A 16073-nucleotide genomic window follows, 5' to 3' on the forward strand; every position below is an offset into this window, starting at 1 on the left:
TTAGGGACAAACAGTCTCAAGCCTAGACATGCAGTTAAGAAACCTCAGGACACAGCCAGATCCTAATTAGTGTTGGAGTACGGACAAGTTGGCCAGCCCAGGAGAGGTGATGGAAGGTTCTTGAATCTTACAAAACATCCAGTTCAGGTCAGGTGCATGTTGGGAGGATTCCACAGAAAGCACAGTAGAAAAAAAGGTCACTTTGGGCCTTCACTGCAGAAAGTGAGAAAGGACGGCCTCTGGTGGTCATGCCTGAGGATTGCGTCTTTTTCTTTTCTTTTCTTTCTTTCCTTTCTTTCTTTCTTTCTAACCCTGGTCCTTCTCTCTCTGATACGGCCAGGCTACATAGGACGAATCCAGGATTATCCCCAGACTACCCAGTGATGGGAATACATCATCGACTTGTTTGTTTTGTTTTTTTTTTTCGAGACAGGGTTTCTCTCTGTAGCCTTGGCTGTCCTGGACTCACTTTGTAGACCAGGCTGGCCTCGAACTCAGAGATCCGCCTGTCTCTGCCTCCTGAGTGCTGGGACTAAACGCGTGCGCCACCACGCCCGGCTCATCGACTTCTTTTAGACATATAGTTTATAAAGGCTTCTCAAGGCTTAAGAGTTCTGAGAAGGCCGGGCTGCAATCGCATTCCCTCTTAGGACAAACGGGGAGACTGGCCTCAGAGCAGACTGAGGTCACCCAGTAAAACTAGAATTAAAATTTGAGCATGGCTGTGATTCTGAGTGTCTCCAGTTCTTTTAAATAGACACTTACGAGCATTCGGAGGAACGAACCATTCTGAGGTCCCCAGGGACCTGGTTCTCAATGGCGCCTTGGGCGGAAGCTTTAAGGCAACACCAAATAGCAACACCAGAGTCTTCCTTCCGGGATCCTTAAGGCTGTCACTCCGAATGATAAAGCTTCGCCCGCTCCGGAGCATCTCGGGAAATGTAGTTCTATCATTATTAATTTTGAAGGGTAAGTGCTATGTAGAACTTCATTTCCCGGAAGGCTGCGCGCTTTGTGGCCTGAGCTAGGCGATGAGCTGAAGGGCCGAAACCTTTAGTACGGTTTTTTAAGTTCTCAGAAGGAAGGTGTGACGGCGGACTGAAGCCTTTGGTTGTTCGGCGGGTTACCTCTCCTGGCGGAACTGGAGGAAGAGAGTCTGGAGCCCACCAAGCGGCTCCACTTCCGGTCGGCGGGCAAAAACCTAGAGCGCTTCTCCTTTAATTGTGGTGGGCGGGACGCGGCGACGCCACCGGCGTTGCTATTGGCGGCGACTGGGGGCGCGGAAACTGAACTGGCACAACTGCCGCAGGAGCTGTCTCGGGCATTTGGGGCGCAGCTGGTCCTGCCAGCCCCTCCATGGCAGCTCCCAACCTGGTAAGTCCCTGGAGAGTGAGCGCCTGGCTGGTTGGAACAATGGCCGCGTGAGGGGCGGGTGGTGGCGCGGGGTTCTGGAGTGGCCTCCCCATTTAAGGTCACAGGGTGGGTCCCTGCGTTGATCCAGTGCTCCAAGTGCTAGGCTAGGTGCTGGACCATCCGGGCGAACAAACAAGCCCCTGCCTCTGGAATGCACGGCTTATTGAGGAAGACACAAGCAAGTCCCGACCTTTGTCTCCTGGGACCAGGATGAGCCTCGTCAGCCTCTTCTCTTTTGAGTAGCAGACCATTGGCATGGCAGAGGCCTGCAGTGTGACTTGGGCTTGCTCTGACCTCCCTCCCTGTCCAGAAAAAGGACTCCAAATTGGTCTTGTTTGTTTGTTTTTGTTTATTTGTTTTTTGTTTTTCGAGACAGAGTTTCTTCTTGTAGCCTTGGCTGTCCTGGACTGGTAGACGAGGCTGGCCTCGAACTCAACAGCCTTCCACCTACCTCTGCCTCCCCGAGTGCGGGGATTAAAGGCGTTGGCCACCCGACCCTCCAAACTGGTCTTACAAATAAGCATTTGCATCCTCGGGGCCTGGTGCTCTGGACAGAGAGCCCCTGGGGCACCCCAAGACTTGGGTAGAAAGGGGACCCAGACTTTTGACTGTCGATCTGATATTCTGTTTACATTTATCCCCACACAGTTTTTGGGGGAGAGGAGGCCCACATGCATGAAACTGCTTAGGAAAGAGGGCATTGGGAAAGAGGGCACTGATCAGGGCTGGCCCTGAACGGGCTTCTGCCCACTGAGCCTAGAACGGACACTGCCTCACCCTTATATTTCCGAGAGGCTCAGGTGAGGAGTTAGAAGGAGCACTTGCTGCTTAGTTGGAGCCCTCCCCGTGAGCTACCATTCTATCTGTTAAAAGGCGTGGTCCTGCAGGTGTGTTGGGGGTGGAGCCTGGCACCGGGCCTCGCCTTTGTTTTAGGTACAGCTTTGTAGAGGAGCAATGGCTTTGCTGTGCCGTAGGAATGTCCTTTCCCAAGCTGGGTTCCTTGGAGTTCCCAATATGTTTTGTTTTGGTTTTTACAGTGTTTTGAGGTGGAGGGAGGTAACTTAATATAATAGGGCATAATTCCCAAAGTCTTGTATATAGCCTTGGCTATCTTGGAACTTTCTGTGTAGACGAGGCTGACCTTGAACTCACAGAGATCTGCTTGCCTCTGCCTCCCGAGTGCTGGGATTAAAGACATGTGCCACCACAGTCAGCCCACATTTGGCTTATTTGTTGTGGACTTATGATTCCTCTGTTTGTTCATGGATGTGTGTTTGTGATTTGCGCACCCTTCCTTGCTGGACCTATTTATTCTAATAGTTTTTAGTGGATTCGTTAGAGTTTTCTGTGTGTAAGATGATGATTTGAATGTGTTAACATCTGCTGGTCGAAAGAAGAGTCTTGGTCCCAGGATGCCTCTTGTTCTGGCTTTAGCCATTTGCCCCTGTTCTTCCCCAGGAGGACCCCTCACTGGAGAGGCATTTTAAAGGCCACCGAGATGCAGTTACCTGTGTGGACTTCAGCCTCAGCACAAAGCAGCTGGGTAAGAGAAGGCATCTGTCTTGTCTCAGGCTCTAGGTTCTGGGGAGGGGGGTTGTGTTTTTGTTTTTCAAGACAGGGGTCTCTCTGTGTGGAGCCCTGGCTGTTCTGGACTTTCTTTGTAGACCAGGCTGGCCTCGAACTCACAGAGACCTACTTGCCTCTGCCTCTGCCTCCTGAGTGCTGGGATTAAATGCCTCCATGCCCCCGCCAGGCTCTACATTCTAAAACTGAGAAGGCTGAGTTTCTCACTGGGAGGTGTAGTATGGGAACCCCAGTGTACAGCAAAGACATGCTGCTGCTTTGCCTAGCCCTTTGTTCTGCTTCTACTGGCCAGCCTTCTGGACACTCGGCTCACTAGGCTCCGCAGGCTCCATTATGAGGAGAGTATAGTGCTTAGTGAGGTTAGGAGCCTTGCCAAGGTCATCAGCACTTATTTATCTATTTTTCCTTTTATTGGAAATTGATTGTTTTCTCACAATATGGTTTGTGATGTGGTTACATTTCTCCTCTCTCTGCTCCTCCCAGCTCCTTGCCATCTCCCCGCCCATCTGGATCCACTCCTTTTCTGTCTCTCATTAGGAGAAAAAAAAAAAAAAAAACAGGCTTCTGAAGGATAATAATATAACAAAATAAAATATAATAAAGATAAAAACTATCACATCAGATTTGGACGAGACAAGTACACAGAAAGAAAAGAGCCCAAGAGAAGGCACAAGAATCAGAGACCCTGTGCTGGGGAGATGGCTCAGTGGTTAAGAGCACTGGCTGCTCTTCTAGAGGATGTGACCCAGATTTCTTTCATACCACCCACGTGGCAGCTCATAACTATCTGTAATTCTAGTTCCAAGGGATCTGGCACCCTCATACAGATATACATGCAGGAAAAATACCAAATGCACATAAAGAAAAAGAATCAGAGACCCACTTCTTTGCATACTTAGGAATCCCATAATGACATTAAGTTGGAAGCTATACTATATCCACAGAGGATCCGGGGCAGGCCTGTGCAGACTCTGTGCATGCTGCTCATATGGCCTTTAAGAGAGAGAGAAGGGTCTAGGCTTTCCCCCCCAATACATCCTGGCCACTTCTTGGGTCTGTTCTGTGGCATGGGCCTCAGACTGGCTCCTTTTTTGTTACAGAAGCCTACTAGTAGGAAAGATGTTGAGCAGGGTCCGTCTCCCAACTCCACAGCACTGGCCCCTCTCTTGTGCACACTGGGGTTCCTAAACGGCTTTTCCAGCTGCAGCTTTCTGTTTCCATGCATTAGGGTTTGCCTCTATCCTGTTGGGGTTTCCGGCCAGAGGCTGTTGACGTAGTGGTTTGCTATAAGCAAAGGGGGAACTGAAGCCATTTTCTGTCTGTTCTCTCCTTAGGCTTCTCATTAAATTTCACTCTTTTATTTTTATTTATTATATTTATTTATTTAATTACTTGTTTTTGTTGTTTGTTTGTTTTGTTTTGTTTTGTTTTTTTGAGACAGGGTTTCTCTGTGTAGCCTTGGCTGTCCTGGAACTCACTCCCTAGACCGTGATGGCCTTGAACTCAGAGATCCACCTGCCGTTGCCTCCCAAGTGCTGAGATTAAGGCATGTGGCCACCACTACCCAGCATCTGTTTTATTTTTAATTTAGTTTTAGATTGTCTTATTTGCTCGTGAATGTTTTACCTGCATGTATGCCTATACACCGCATGTGTGCCTGGTGCCCCCAGAGTCTAGAAGAGGACATTGGATGCCCTGAAACTAGAGTTATAGGCTGTTGTGACCCACTGTGTGGGCCCTTGGAATTGAACCCAGATCCTCTTAGAAAGCAGCAAGTAGCTGGGCATGATGGCACACGCCTTTAATCCCAGCACTTGGGAGGCAGAGGCAGGTGGATCTCTGTGAGTCCTGGACTCGCTTTGTAGACCAGGCTGGCCTCGAACTCACAAGAGATCTGCCTACCTCTGTTTCCTAAGTGCTGGGATTAAAGGTGTGTGCCACCATGCCCGACTTCCTTCTTTCTTCCTTCTTTTAGATTTATTTATTTATGTATATGGGTGTTTTGCCTGATTGTACATTTGCACAGCAGAGGAGGGCATCTGATCCCATGGGATAATAGTTATAGATGGTTGTAAGTTACCATGTGATTGGGCTCAGTGGCACACACCTGTAATCCGAGCACTCAGGAGGCAGAGGCAGGCAAAGCTTTAAGTTTGAGGCCAGCCTGGTCTACAAAGCGAGTCCAGGACAGCCAAGGCTAACAGAGAGACCCTATCTCGAAAAACTAAAGGAAAAAAAAAGGATTGAACTAAGGTCTTCTGGAAGAGCAGCCAGTGCTTTTAACTGCTGAGCCATCTCTCCAGCCCCAAGTTGGGTCCTTTCATAGTAAAAGGCCTTTTGTGTCTGGCTGGCTCCTGAGTGTTGGGAAGACTGTTCCCTGTGCTCTCAGAGTATCACTGAGGAGGCCATGGGTCCCCCAGGCATGAATTTCATTACACCCTAGGTTACAGTGCAGAAACGGCATGTGAATGGCCTGCTAGTCCTGTGTTGACCTGCAGCAAGGAGAACTGCCACACTGTAGGGCAGCAGTCATAGGCGGTGTGGGCTCCTGTCAACCGGGGCCTATCATTGCCCTGTTGGGGATGCCTGTGAAGGTGGAGCGGGGCCTCTTGCTCTCCTGTATCCCCAGCAGTGAGGTGGGGGCTCAGGGTTCTTGAGATCCGAGAACCAGCCCGTGACCTACTCTCCTCAGCCAGTGGCTCCATGGACTCGTGCCTCATGATTTGGCACATGAAGCCCCAGTCACGTGCCTACCGCTTCACGGGCCACAAGGACGCTGTAATGTGTGTGAATTTCTCCCCATCTGGACACCTGCTTGCCTCAGGCTCCCGAGACAAGACTGTTCGCATCTGGGTACCGAATGTGTGAGTTATGGACTTCAGGAGACTGACAGCCCTGAGGGACTTGGTTTAGGAGCTGTGTCTCCTTGGGACCTTATCCTGGCTTTGCCACCTCTGAGGTGCCGTCAGAGGCTGGGGCTTCAGATGGGGCTCTCTCCTTAGGTGGAAAGGACTGCTACCTGGTGCTGCTCACGTGAGGGTGGAGGTGGGGGTAGGTCTGTTGGGGAGGCTCTGGATTCTTTGGGGTGCAAGCTTGGGACAGTCAGGCCTAAAGAGGCGGAGAGAGCTGTGGTGCACCTGTAGGGCCTCATGTTATTTTTCTGAGTCTCAATGTCTGTCCTCACAGCAAAGGTGAGTCAACTGTATTTCGTGCACACACGGCCACAGTGAGGAGTGTCCACTTCTGCAGTGACGGCCAGTCACTTGTGACAGCCTCTGATGACAAGACAGTCAAAGTGTGGTCAACTCATCGCCAGAGATTCCTGTTTTCCCTCAGTCAGCACATCAACTGGGTCCGCTGTGCCAAGTGAGCATTTCCTGTCTGGAGAAGCTGGGAGGACGGAGGGGTTCTGGGAAACAGAGGAACTCCTGGGTGTCAGCTTGTGCCTTGGGCAAGTTGCTTAGCCCCCCCTTTAGTGTATCCCTAAGTCTTGATTTCCTAATCTATAATGTGTCAACAGTGGTGGTTGCTGCATTGAACTTGTTAGAAAGTGTCCTTGGGCTCATGTGTGATACATATTAGTCAGCCATGGCCCTCTGCCAGGTGCGCTGAGTCCCCCAGGAGAGCAGGCAGCAGCAGCAAAGTACTGTCAGTGCCACTGTGCTGTTCTGCCTTGTTCCTGAGGACAGTTCTGCCAGCTGGGTAGCATCATTCTCTTTATGCAGAAAAAGAACCAGCCGAGAACAGACCAATATCTTGCCCTGGGGCATGCAGTGGGTACCTGGCAGAGCTGGGACCCAGGCCCACATTCCTCTGGCACTCGCGTTTACCTGCTTTCCTCACAGCTTGACTGAGCTCCAGAACTGCTAGGTAGGGACTTGGTCTGGAGGCTCTGGCTTTAGTGTGGTAGGCAGAGTTGTGGCATGTGCTGCTGGATGACTTGAAGGATTGCACACACAGATATTCCCACTGTGGCTTCACCAGCTTCTTTCTGTGTTTTAGATTTACTTATTTATTATTTATAGCATTCTGCCTGCATGTATGCCTGCCCGCCAGAAGAGGGCACTAGCTCTCATTGTAGATGGTTGTGAGCCACCGTGTGGTTGCTGGGAATTGAACTTAGGTCCCCTGGAAGAGCAGTCAGTGCTCTTAACCTCTGAGCCATCTCTCCAGCCCTCATCAGCTTCTTTCAACAGAGCTTTCTCATGACACGGCTCTGCTCCAGAGGAGGGGGTTAAGGTGGCCAGGGAACACTAAGAAACCATGAAAGTCAGAGGTTGGGGACCATTGAGCTATCTTCCTCTGTGGATACTGTGGAGTTACTTATCCCCTAGGACAGAAATGTTCTTTATTCTGGGAGGGACCTGCTCTGAGAGGTGTGCTGGTCAAGGACCTAAGAAATGAGCGGGGAGGGCAAGCCAGTAATGTGGAGTATCATGTCCATAGTAGGCTGCTTATGGTGGGTCCCGGGACCTCCACGGGTTTTTGTTGGCCCACTGTGTTTTGCTGATGTACTCATGTGGAGCTCCTGACCACCTCCATGCGTCAAGCAGCACCAGCCACATGTTGCTACGGGCCGTATGCCTCCTGGCTGTTCTGTGCATTATGCTAGTATGTGATTACTATGGGTGGGCCCTGCAGACAATGGATGTCACAGGGAGCCAGTTGCCCAGGATCACTCGAGGTATCACATACAGCCAGAGGTAGTTCCTGGCCCAGGCAGCTGGGTCTAGTGGTGCACACCTACAGTCTCAGGACTTGAGAGGTTGAAGCAGGAGGATTGCCACAGTTCAAGGCCAGCCAGGGCTACCTAGTGGGACCCTATGTCAAAACAACAACACAAAAAGCCCTACATGCCCAAAGAGTTCCTGGATCAGGCAGTAGCGTGCTGGAACAGAAGCCTGTGGAGAGCATGGTGTGGTGCTCACAGTCTATTAGTGTGACCTATATCCTGTTCCACTTAGGTTCTCCCCTGATGGGCGGCTCATCGTGTCCTCCAGTGATGATAAGACTGTCAAACTGTGGGACAAGACCAGCCGGGAGTGTGTCCACTCATACTGCGAGCATGGCAGGTGAGTCCCGATTGTCCTCCATCTGCAGGTGCTACTGTACCGTGTGTAGGGCAGGCCAGGCGTGGTAGGGCATGCCTTTAATCCCAGCACTAGGGAGGCAGAGGCAAGTGGATCACTCTGAGTTTGAATCTAGCCTGGTCTACAAAGTAAGTCCAGGACAACCAAGGCTAAACAGAAAAACCCTGTCTCAAAAAACCAAAACAAAGAAGAGGAGGAAGAAGAAGAGGAGGAGGAAAAGGAGGAAGAAGAAGAAGAAGAAGAAGAAGAAGAAGAAGAAGAAGAAGAAGAAGAAGAAGAAGAAGCAGTAGCTCTTTAGCTCTTGAGCTCCTCAGCCTTTGGCTTTTGGGGCTTTGAACTAGCAAGCCTGTGGCCTTGGGTTTTTGGGTCTTTTCCTTTTAGGTTGTCAGCTGAGCTAGTGAGCCTTTTGGGCCTTTTCCATCAAGACGTGAGCTGAGTAGGAAAGTCAACTGGGTGCTTTCTCTGCCCCTCTGAGCTAGCACCACAGCAATGACCCTGTGATGATTTACGGATTAAAGCCTCAGGCTCTTGTAGCTGGTGCTGGCTCTTTATTCTGTACTGCATGAGACATGGAGAGAGGGAGGAGCCTGCTGCTGAGCAGCTTCGCCTTCACTCCTCATCCCTTAACCTGGGGCTCACAGGCAAGGTCCTGCCGGAGTGCCTGAGTAGCGTGGATGTGCACCAAAGGCTCTTGGCCTGGCTTCTAGAGAGAAATGGATGAACAGTCTTTGTTGTCCTGCTGGACCTTCCTACCCATGCCTCAGTTGACAGAGCCTGCCTTAGAGCCGGCCCTGGCTGACGTGTTGGTCTACAGCTAGCTGTCCCCACTTGTACTTACAGATGAGCAGTGGGCTGGGCGTGCTGTTCACACTTGTAGTCTTAGTACTGAGTGAGGGAGGTGGGACGGTCAGCTTGGGCCACGGAGTGAATAGTGAGATGTCTCAGAAAACATAAAGAGCGAAGGGATGGAGGGAGGGCATGGTCCCTGCTGGCCACTGCTGTTGCCTATTTCTTGGTCTTTCTTGGCCACCTCCATGGCATTAGCCTAGTTGGCCGCTCCTCTACCACAGCAGCAGCTTCTGCCTCTACACATTGTACATAAGTAGTCCCTGTACATAAGTAGGCCTGGCCCCTCTGCACCCTGATGCGGGCTACAGTGGGCATGGAAATCCATGCATCGTTAAAGAAGCATGCTCCAGGGTGAGGGTACCATGTGAACAGACACGTAGGTGTAAGATCCTCTGGGGTCTGTGCTAACCAAGGAAGGCCTCTGACAGTGCATGACTGTTCCTGTCTTTCCAGCTTTGTCACCTACGTGGACTTCCACCCCAGTGGGACCTGCATTGCCGCCGCTGGCATGGATAATACAGTGAAGGTGTGGGATGTGCGGATTCACCGGCTGCTGCAGCATTATCAGTGTGAGTGTTGAACAGCACGGCAGGCCCACAAGCAGCCATGGTGTGACTGCCAGTGCCAGGCATTCAGGTCATTGCTGTGGTGCTTTGATAGGCCCAAGGACAGCCCTGAGCTGGGAGGAAGCCTGTGGCTAGTGGCCTCACCAGGATGAAGAGTTGGCGGTGTAGTCATCTTGGCTCAGAATGTTGGTCAGGTGGTACCCGCTATGGACAGCAGTGTCTCACACACTGTAGTGGGTGGGTTTCTGGCTAGGACTGCCCTAAGGTCTACTTCTTGAGAGCTCCATACTACTCATTTCTCCTTATGACAGAGATGATTTTCCATGGTCAAGGAGACATGACTTCCATAGAGGTCATTGCTGGTAGGACCTAGGCCTAATGCTGTCCTCCACAGGTCTGCCCGAGGCCATGTACCACGTAGAAGGGTTACTTTAGCAGGGGGCTGGGCTCTGGTTCCTGTGGCCTCTGGTCCTTTATTTACCTTGTCATCTTCAGGTGACCGAGCAACAGGAGTCGACGCTGGTTTGGGAGCTCAGCCTTTAGCATTCTTTACCGCATATTTCATAAGCCCCTTCTTGGTTGCTTCTCAGATATTAGAGAGCAAACCGAGGCGAGCGGGAGTGGGGAGAAGTTCCTGGTTTGGTACAGGACAGAGTGGAGTGTGGATTCTGTAGACAATTTCAGCATTCTCAGCTGTGTGACACTAGGCAGATCACTTGGCTCCTCTGAACTCTTGGGTCAGTGATAGGATTCATCTTCCAGATGGTAAGACAGGGTTTGAATTAGTTAAGAATGGAGAGTGGCTGGCACAACATGGGGACAGTGACAAAGCTGCTGCTGCTGCTGGTTCCAAGTGATTTGTCAAGGCATACAGTACACAGTGCCACCACCAGGTGGCAGGGCTTAGCCACGAGAACTAGGTCTTTCCTATTCAGAGCGCCTAGGCATCTGCATTGATGTTCTTTCAGAGGCTTCTAGAACAGAAGAGCAGTTGGGTCCTTCCTTCCATCTCAGAGACTTTTTTTTCTGTTCTGGGCCAGGCCTAAGTTAAGGGCTAGGGTTGAAGACTGGCCATTGTCTCCACATTGGCAGAGCAAGGACGGTTTGGACAGGGAGAGATGAGACAGAAAAGTGACAATAGAGTGCAGGAGCCAGGAGTGCAGGCTGTGTTCTGTGAGGGGTGATAATAGGACCTTGCACACGAGGTGACAGTCTGGGGAGAGAACATGCACAGGTATTGTATCGAGTGCTTGCTGTGGTTTATGCCACACGAGTCCTTACAGTGGGAAAAGAGGATTCCCAGCTGTCTCTACAAGAGTCCAAGTCTCCCTGATGGACCAGGAGCCTGGGCCTGGTATTCATGAGTTAGCAACACGTACTCATTGCAAGAAACTTGAATGCTACCTAAGGTCCCAAATACCAGTGGCTGGCAACTCGGGGCATGGCACTCGAGGAGCAAATGGATGAGGAGCATTTGGGAGGACAAGTATTGTGTGAGATTCTGCTACCATGTGGGATTGATAGACCCTTCATTGGTACATGCATTTCTTTTTTGTTTTTATTTTTGTTTCATTTTTGGGTTTTGGTTTTTGAGACAAGAGTTTCTCTGCGTACCCTTGGCAGTCCTGGACTCCTTTTGTAGCCTCGAACTCATAGAAATCCTCCTGTCTCTGTCTCCCAAGTGCTAGGATTAAAGGTGTGTGCCACCATGCCCACTTGGTGCATGGATTTCCACGCCCACTGTAGCCCGAATCAGGGTGCAGAGCGGTCAGGCCAAGGGGACTACTTATGTAGAGTGATCAGAGGCCGAAGCTGCTGCTGTGGTGGGGGAAGGGGCAGCTGGGCCCTGGGGTCTGGGATGAGAAGGACGAATGCCATATTCTGGGCCATTATGACGAGAATGACTAAAAAGAAAAGGTCCCAAGGCAGCCAGAGAGAGCCCTGAGATAGACAGCTGGAGGACAGAGGAGCCAGGAGGACCCTGAGATAGACAGCTGGAGGACAGAAGAGCAGAGAGGACCCTGAGATAGACAGCTGGAGGACAGAGGAGCAGAGAGGACCCTGAGATAGACAGCTGGAGGACAGAGGAGCCAGGAGGACCCTGAGATAGACAGCTGGAGGACAGAGGAGCAGAGAGGACCCTGAGATAGACAGCTGGAGGACAGAGGAGCAGAGAGGACCCTGAGATAGACAGCTGGAGGACAGAGGAGCAGAGAGGACCCTGAGATAGACAGCTGGAGGACAGAGGAGCAGAGAGAACCCTGAGATAGACAGCTGGAGGACAGAGGAGCCAGGAGGACCCTGAGATAGACAGCTGGAGGACAGAAGAGCCAGGAGGAGAATGGAGTCTCAGGTGGGGTGGGCAGGAGGTGGAACAGCACAGAGGTGGCGGAGGAGGTGGCTGTGGGCTTTCCAGGGACTGAGTGGGCTTGGTCAAGGGCAGAAGGACAGCTCAGGGCTAGCAGGGCCAGGAGGTATGTGGACCGGGGTGTGCGTTGAGACCAAGTTCCTAGTGGACCAGAGTGCTTGCAACCCACAGGTTCCTCTGAAAGCTCTCAGTGGGTGTTTGCTGCCATGCTTGCCCCTTGGGATGGAACTCCTCTGCAGGGCTGCAGGGTCATGTTTCTTGGCTGTCCTGGTGTGTGTCAGAGTCCTGTGGGGACTTTGTGCAGCCTGTAAACACAGCCGGCTTTCTCCTGCACAAGGCTGTGGCACCTGGTAGGTGTTCACACAAGAGCAAACTCACCGCTTAGCCTTGGGGGTCACCTTCTGGTGGGGGAAAAGCACCTCTCCTTCTCCTTCCTGATACTGGGCTCTGGATAAGTCTGCTCAAGTCGAGGGCCTTCCCAGACAGCTTGGGAGGCTCGTACCTCTTCATGCGCCCGTAGATCTGTTTGGAGGCTCTCAGCACTGTGGTAGCAAACCTCTCATCTCAGCACTGTGGTAGCAGATCTCTCCTCTCTCCTCTGTTCCAGATTCCTCAGAAACCCAGGTGAAAGTTTTAAGGACACAGAGATTCCAAATGCTTCCCCTGGTGGCTCTGGGTGGTTGCCAGACACTGCTGAGTGGCTTTCTGATTTGAGAATGTGGTTAGTGTCTCTGCAGTGTGCATCCAGCTGCCCCATGGTCATGCTTCCTGCCCTTGCCTGGGCTGTTGGAGTAAAGCTCGCTCTAGCTTTGAGCTACAGCATATAGTCAGCACTGTGAGTCTAAGGCTGGCTGACTGTCCTCCCAGGCAAGGAGTTTCTTAGCTCCCGCCTATTACTGCAAGTTCTGATTTCCTAATTCAGTGGGGAGCCGATGTGCTGGTGGAGCCCTGGGAGTGCCAGTTCCCGTGGAGGTGGGTTAAGCGCCATATGCTCAGAGCCCACGTTAAGACTGTTTGAACATCTGAGCAGCAGCCCCCGCCGACCCAGAGCCCAGAATGTGTTTAGTGGATTACAGGCATGTGCAGGTCCAGGCACAGGCTTGGGTGACCGGCAAGGCATGGCCACTCCCTGCTTCACCCATAGGCAGTGTGAGAAGGGTGAGGCTTGCCTACAGTCACGCAGCTGGAAACCAAATCTAGGTCTTCAGTAGGGGGCATCTGGGAATGTGCCCACTGTTCCCACACTGGGTCCCACACACGCTAGCGTTTTATTTACAAATGTCCTGGAAGAGATGGGTTTTCTTGACTGGCTGTCAGCAGGCTTGGCCTGGTCCTTTCCCAAGTGTGAGTTGAAATTCTTAGTCCTGAGTTCTCTGCTCACTGGTTCCTGAGAACGTCTGTGCACTCCTACCCTACCCAAGAGGTGTTTGTTTAATTTTTTTTAGTTTTGTAGATATGGGTGTTTTCTCTGTATATATGTGTGTGCGCCAAGTATGCACTATGCTCAAAGAGGCCAGAAGAGAGCACTAGGCCCCCTGAGACTGCAGTTACAGATTGTGATGAGGGTGTGAACTGGGACTCGAACCAGGGTTCCTCAGAAGAGCAGCTAGTGCTTGTAATCGCTGAGCCATTTCTCCAGCCCCCAGATTCTTGTTTTTAGTGTGATGCTAGGAATTGGACCTAGGAATTCAAGCATGCTGTCACCAAGCCATGCTCCTACTTTGGTTATAAAGGCTTTTTGCTTTGTTTTGTCTTGTGACTTGTTTGTTTGTTTGTTTGTTTGTTTGTTTTGAGACAGGGCTTCTCTGTATAGCCTTGACCAGCCTAGACTCGCTTTGTAGACCAGCCTGGCCTTGGCCTCACAGCAGTCATCTGCTTCTGCTTCCCAGGTGCTGGGATTGAAGGCGTACACCACCACGCCCTGCCTGTTTTGTGATTTTTTTTTTTTTTAAGAGAGAGAGAGAGAGAGAGTGAGTGTGTGTGTGTGTGTGTGTGTGTGTGTGTGTGTGTGTGTGTGTGTGTGTGTCACATGCACTGGTGCCTACAGAAGCCAGAATAGCTGCTGGATCACCTGGGCGCTGGGAACTAAACTCAGGTCTTCTATAGGGTTTCTCTGTGTAACAGACCCTGGTTGTCCAGGGCTCACTTTGTAGACCAGCCTGTCTTCGAAGTCACAGAGATCTGAAGGAATTAATGGCATGTGCCACCACACCTAGCCCTCAGTATACAGTCTTTTTTTTTTTTTTCCTTTAAGATTTATTTATTATTTATACAGTGTTCTGCCTGAATGTATGCCTACTTTCACAAGAAGGAACCAGATCTCATTATAGATGGTCATAAGCCACCATGTGATTGCTGGGAATTGAACTCAGGACCTTTGGAAGAGCAGACGGTGCTCTTAACCTCTGAGCCATCTCTCTACCCCATTTTTTTGTTTCTTGTTTTTTTGTTTTCTTTTGTTGGTTTTTTGAGACAGGGTTTCTCTGTGTATCCTTGACTGTCCTGGACTCACTTTTGTAGACCAGCCTGGCCTCGAACTCATAGCAATCCACCTGCCTCTGCCTCCCAAGTGCTGGGATTAAAGGCGTGCGCCACCACTGCCTGGCTTTTTTTGTTTGTTTATTTAAAGATTATTTATTTATTATTATACAGTATTCTGCCTGCATGTGTGCCTGCCCACCAGAAGAGGGCACCAGATCTCATTATAGAAGGTTGTGAGCCACCATGGCTGCTGGGAATTGAACTCAGGACCTTTGGAAGAACAGCCAATGTTCTTAGCCTCTGAGCCATCTCTCCAGGCCCCTCAGTTTAAGGGAGGGAGCGAGGGAGAGGAGGGGGGGAATGTGCATGTGCATGGTGTATTTGTGGAGGTCAAAAGACAACTTTTGGGAGTTGGTTCTCTTTCTGTTATGTGGGGCCCAGAGATTAAACTTGGGTCGTCAGGTGTGGCAAGCACTTGTTTCTCTCATCCTACTTGGTATTTTGCAACTGAATGTACTGGTCAGGAGCAGTGCTGGCCAACTCCCTGTTTCCTACCATCCCAAGCAGCCATGTGTGTGAACTTTGCAATGAGGAACACTTAGGGTGTTCTTGCTGCTCGGATCAGATACATACATTCAGGTATATTCAACAGTCCCTGGAAACCCAGGCCACTGAGCCACTGAAGGGTGAGTTAGCCTCATGAGGAGCCACGCTGCCTGCGCACTTGGAAGTGAGCAGACCCCTTTGTGATAGGATGTGGAAACAGAGCTGACCCCTAGCGCCATCCACCTCAGAAAGTTCCGTCCTGTGGAACCCCATGAGTGTTCTGGGCCCCTCAGCCTCCCTGGACTCTCTCAAGCCCAGGCTTGTCAAAGGCAGCTTTCTCTACACAAAATAGTGCTTGTAAGTCTCCCTTCTTCTGCCCACCATTTCCTGGTGTTTAGGGACAGGGGCTGCAGGTCCCCTCTGGCTGGTGACCTGTAGGAGCTTGCTGCCGTGCATCTCTGACACTGACTTACAGTCCCTACTCTCGACCACAACCAGGAGCTCACAGCTATCAGGTGATAGCTGCATTGTCTCTGATATCTGCCATGGAGCCAGGCAACTTGGACAGCTCCAGACTTCATAGAAACCAGATTGTTCGGGCCTGGAGAGATGGCTCAGAGGTTAAGAGCACTGGCTGCTCTTCGGAAGGTCCTGAGTTCAATTCCCAGCAACCACATGGTGGCTCACAACTACTTATAATGAGATCTGGTGCCCTCTTCTGATGTGCAAGTGTGCATACAGGCAGAACACTGTATACATGATAAATAAATAAATCTTTTTTTTAAAAAAAGGCAGATTGTTCTTGGATAGTCACTGCTCAAGGCTTTGTGAGGGGAGGCCCGACCCCTTGTGGGGCAGTTCAGCCTTTGAGTGGTACTGTTATGCAGAAAGTGCTCTCCAGATGAAGCTCAACTAGATGGGACCTGTCCCAGCACCTCCACAGAGCCAGAGTGGAGGGGACTGGAGACTGTGGCCAGCAGGCAGGGCAGGGGAGCAAGTGGGGGATAGTGTGTGCGTTGTGTCTGGGATGCCCCTGAAGTCTGACATGGCAGGCCAGCTCTCCTTGGGAGTAAGTGGCTGTAGGAGTTGGGGACCCTGTAACAGAGTGGCCCTTCTGCTGTTCTTTTGAGGACAGTTTTTTCTCAGGTAGACCATAGTGTTGTGTCCACACAAACT

The 16073-nt window shown here is 51.1% G+C and overlaps 1 protein-coding gene across 1 annotated transcript in view; it reads left to right on the forward strand.

The window, feature by feature from the left end:
- The first annotated feature begins 1127 nt into the window (after window positions 1-1127).
- Window positions 1128-16073, forward strand: part of Poc1a (POC1 centriolar protein A) — a 73606-nt gene continuing 58660 nt past the window's right edge. The window contains exons 1-6 of the mRNA XM_051140584.1: window positions 1128-1374; window positions 2872-2956; window positions 5690-5861; window positions 6184-6363; window positions 7962-8069; window positions 9390-9505. Coding sequence (XP_050996541.1) covers window positions 1357-1374; window positions 2872-2956; window positions 5690-5861; window positions 6184-6363; window positions 7962-8069; window positions 9390-9505 — 679 coding nt within the window. The 5' untranslated portion in view covers window positions 1128-1356. The remainder of the gene's footprint in view (window positions 1375-2871; window positions 2957-5689; window positions 5862-6183; window positions 6364-7961; window positions 8070-9389; window positions 9506-16073) is intronic.

The sequence above is a fragment of the Acomys russatus genome, chromosome 32 (assembly GCF_903995435.1).
Source record: "Acomys russatus chromosome 32, mAcoRus1.1, whole genome shotgun sequence".
Taxonomy (NCBI): domain Eukaryota; kingdom Metazoa; phylum Chordata; class Mammalia; order Rodentia; family Muridae; genus Acomys; species Acomys russatus.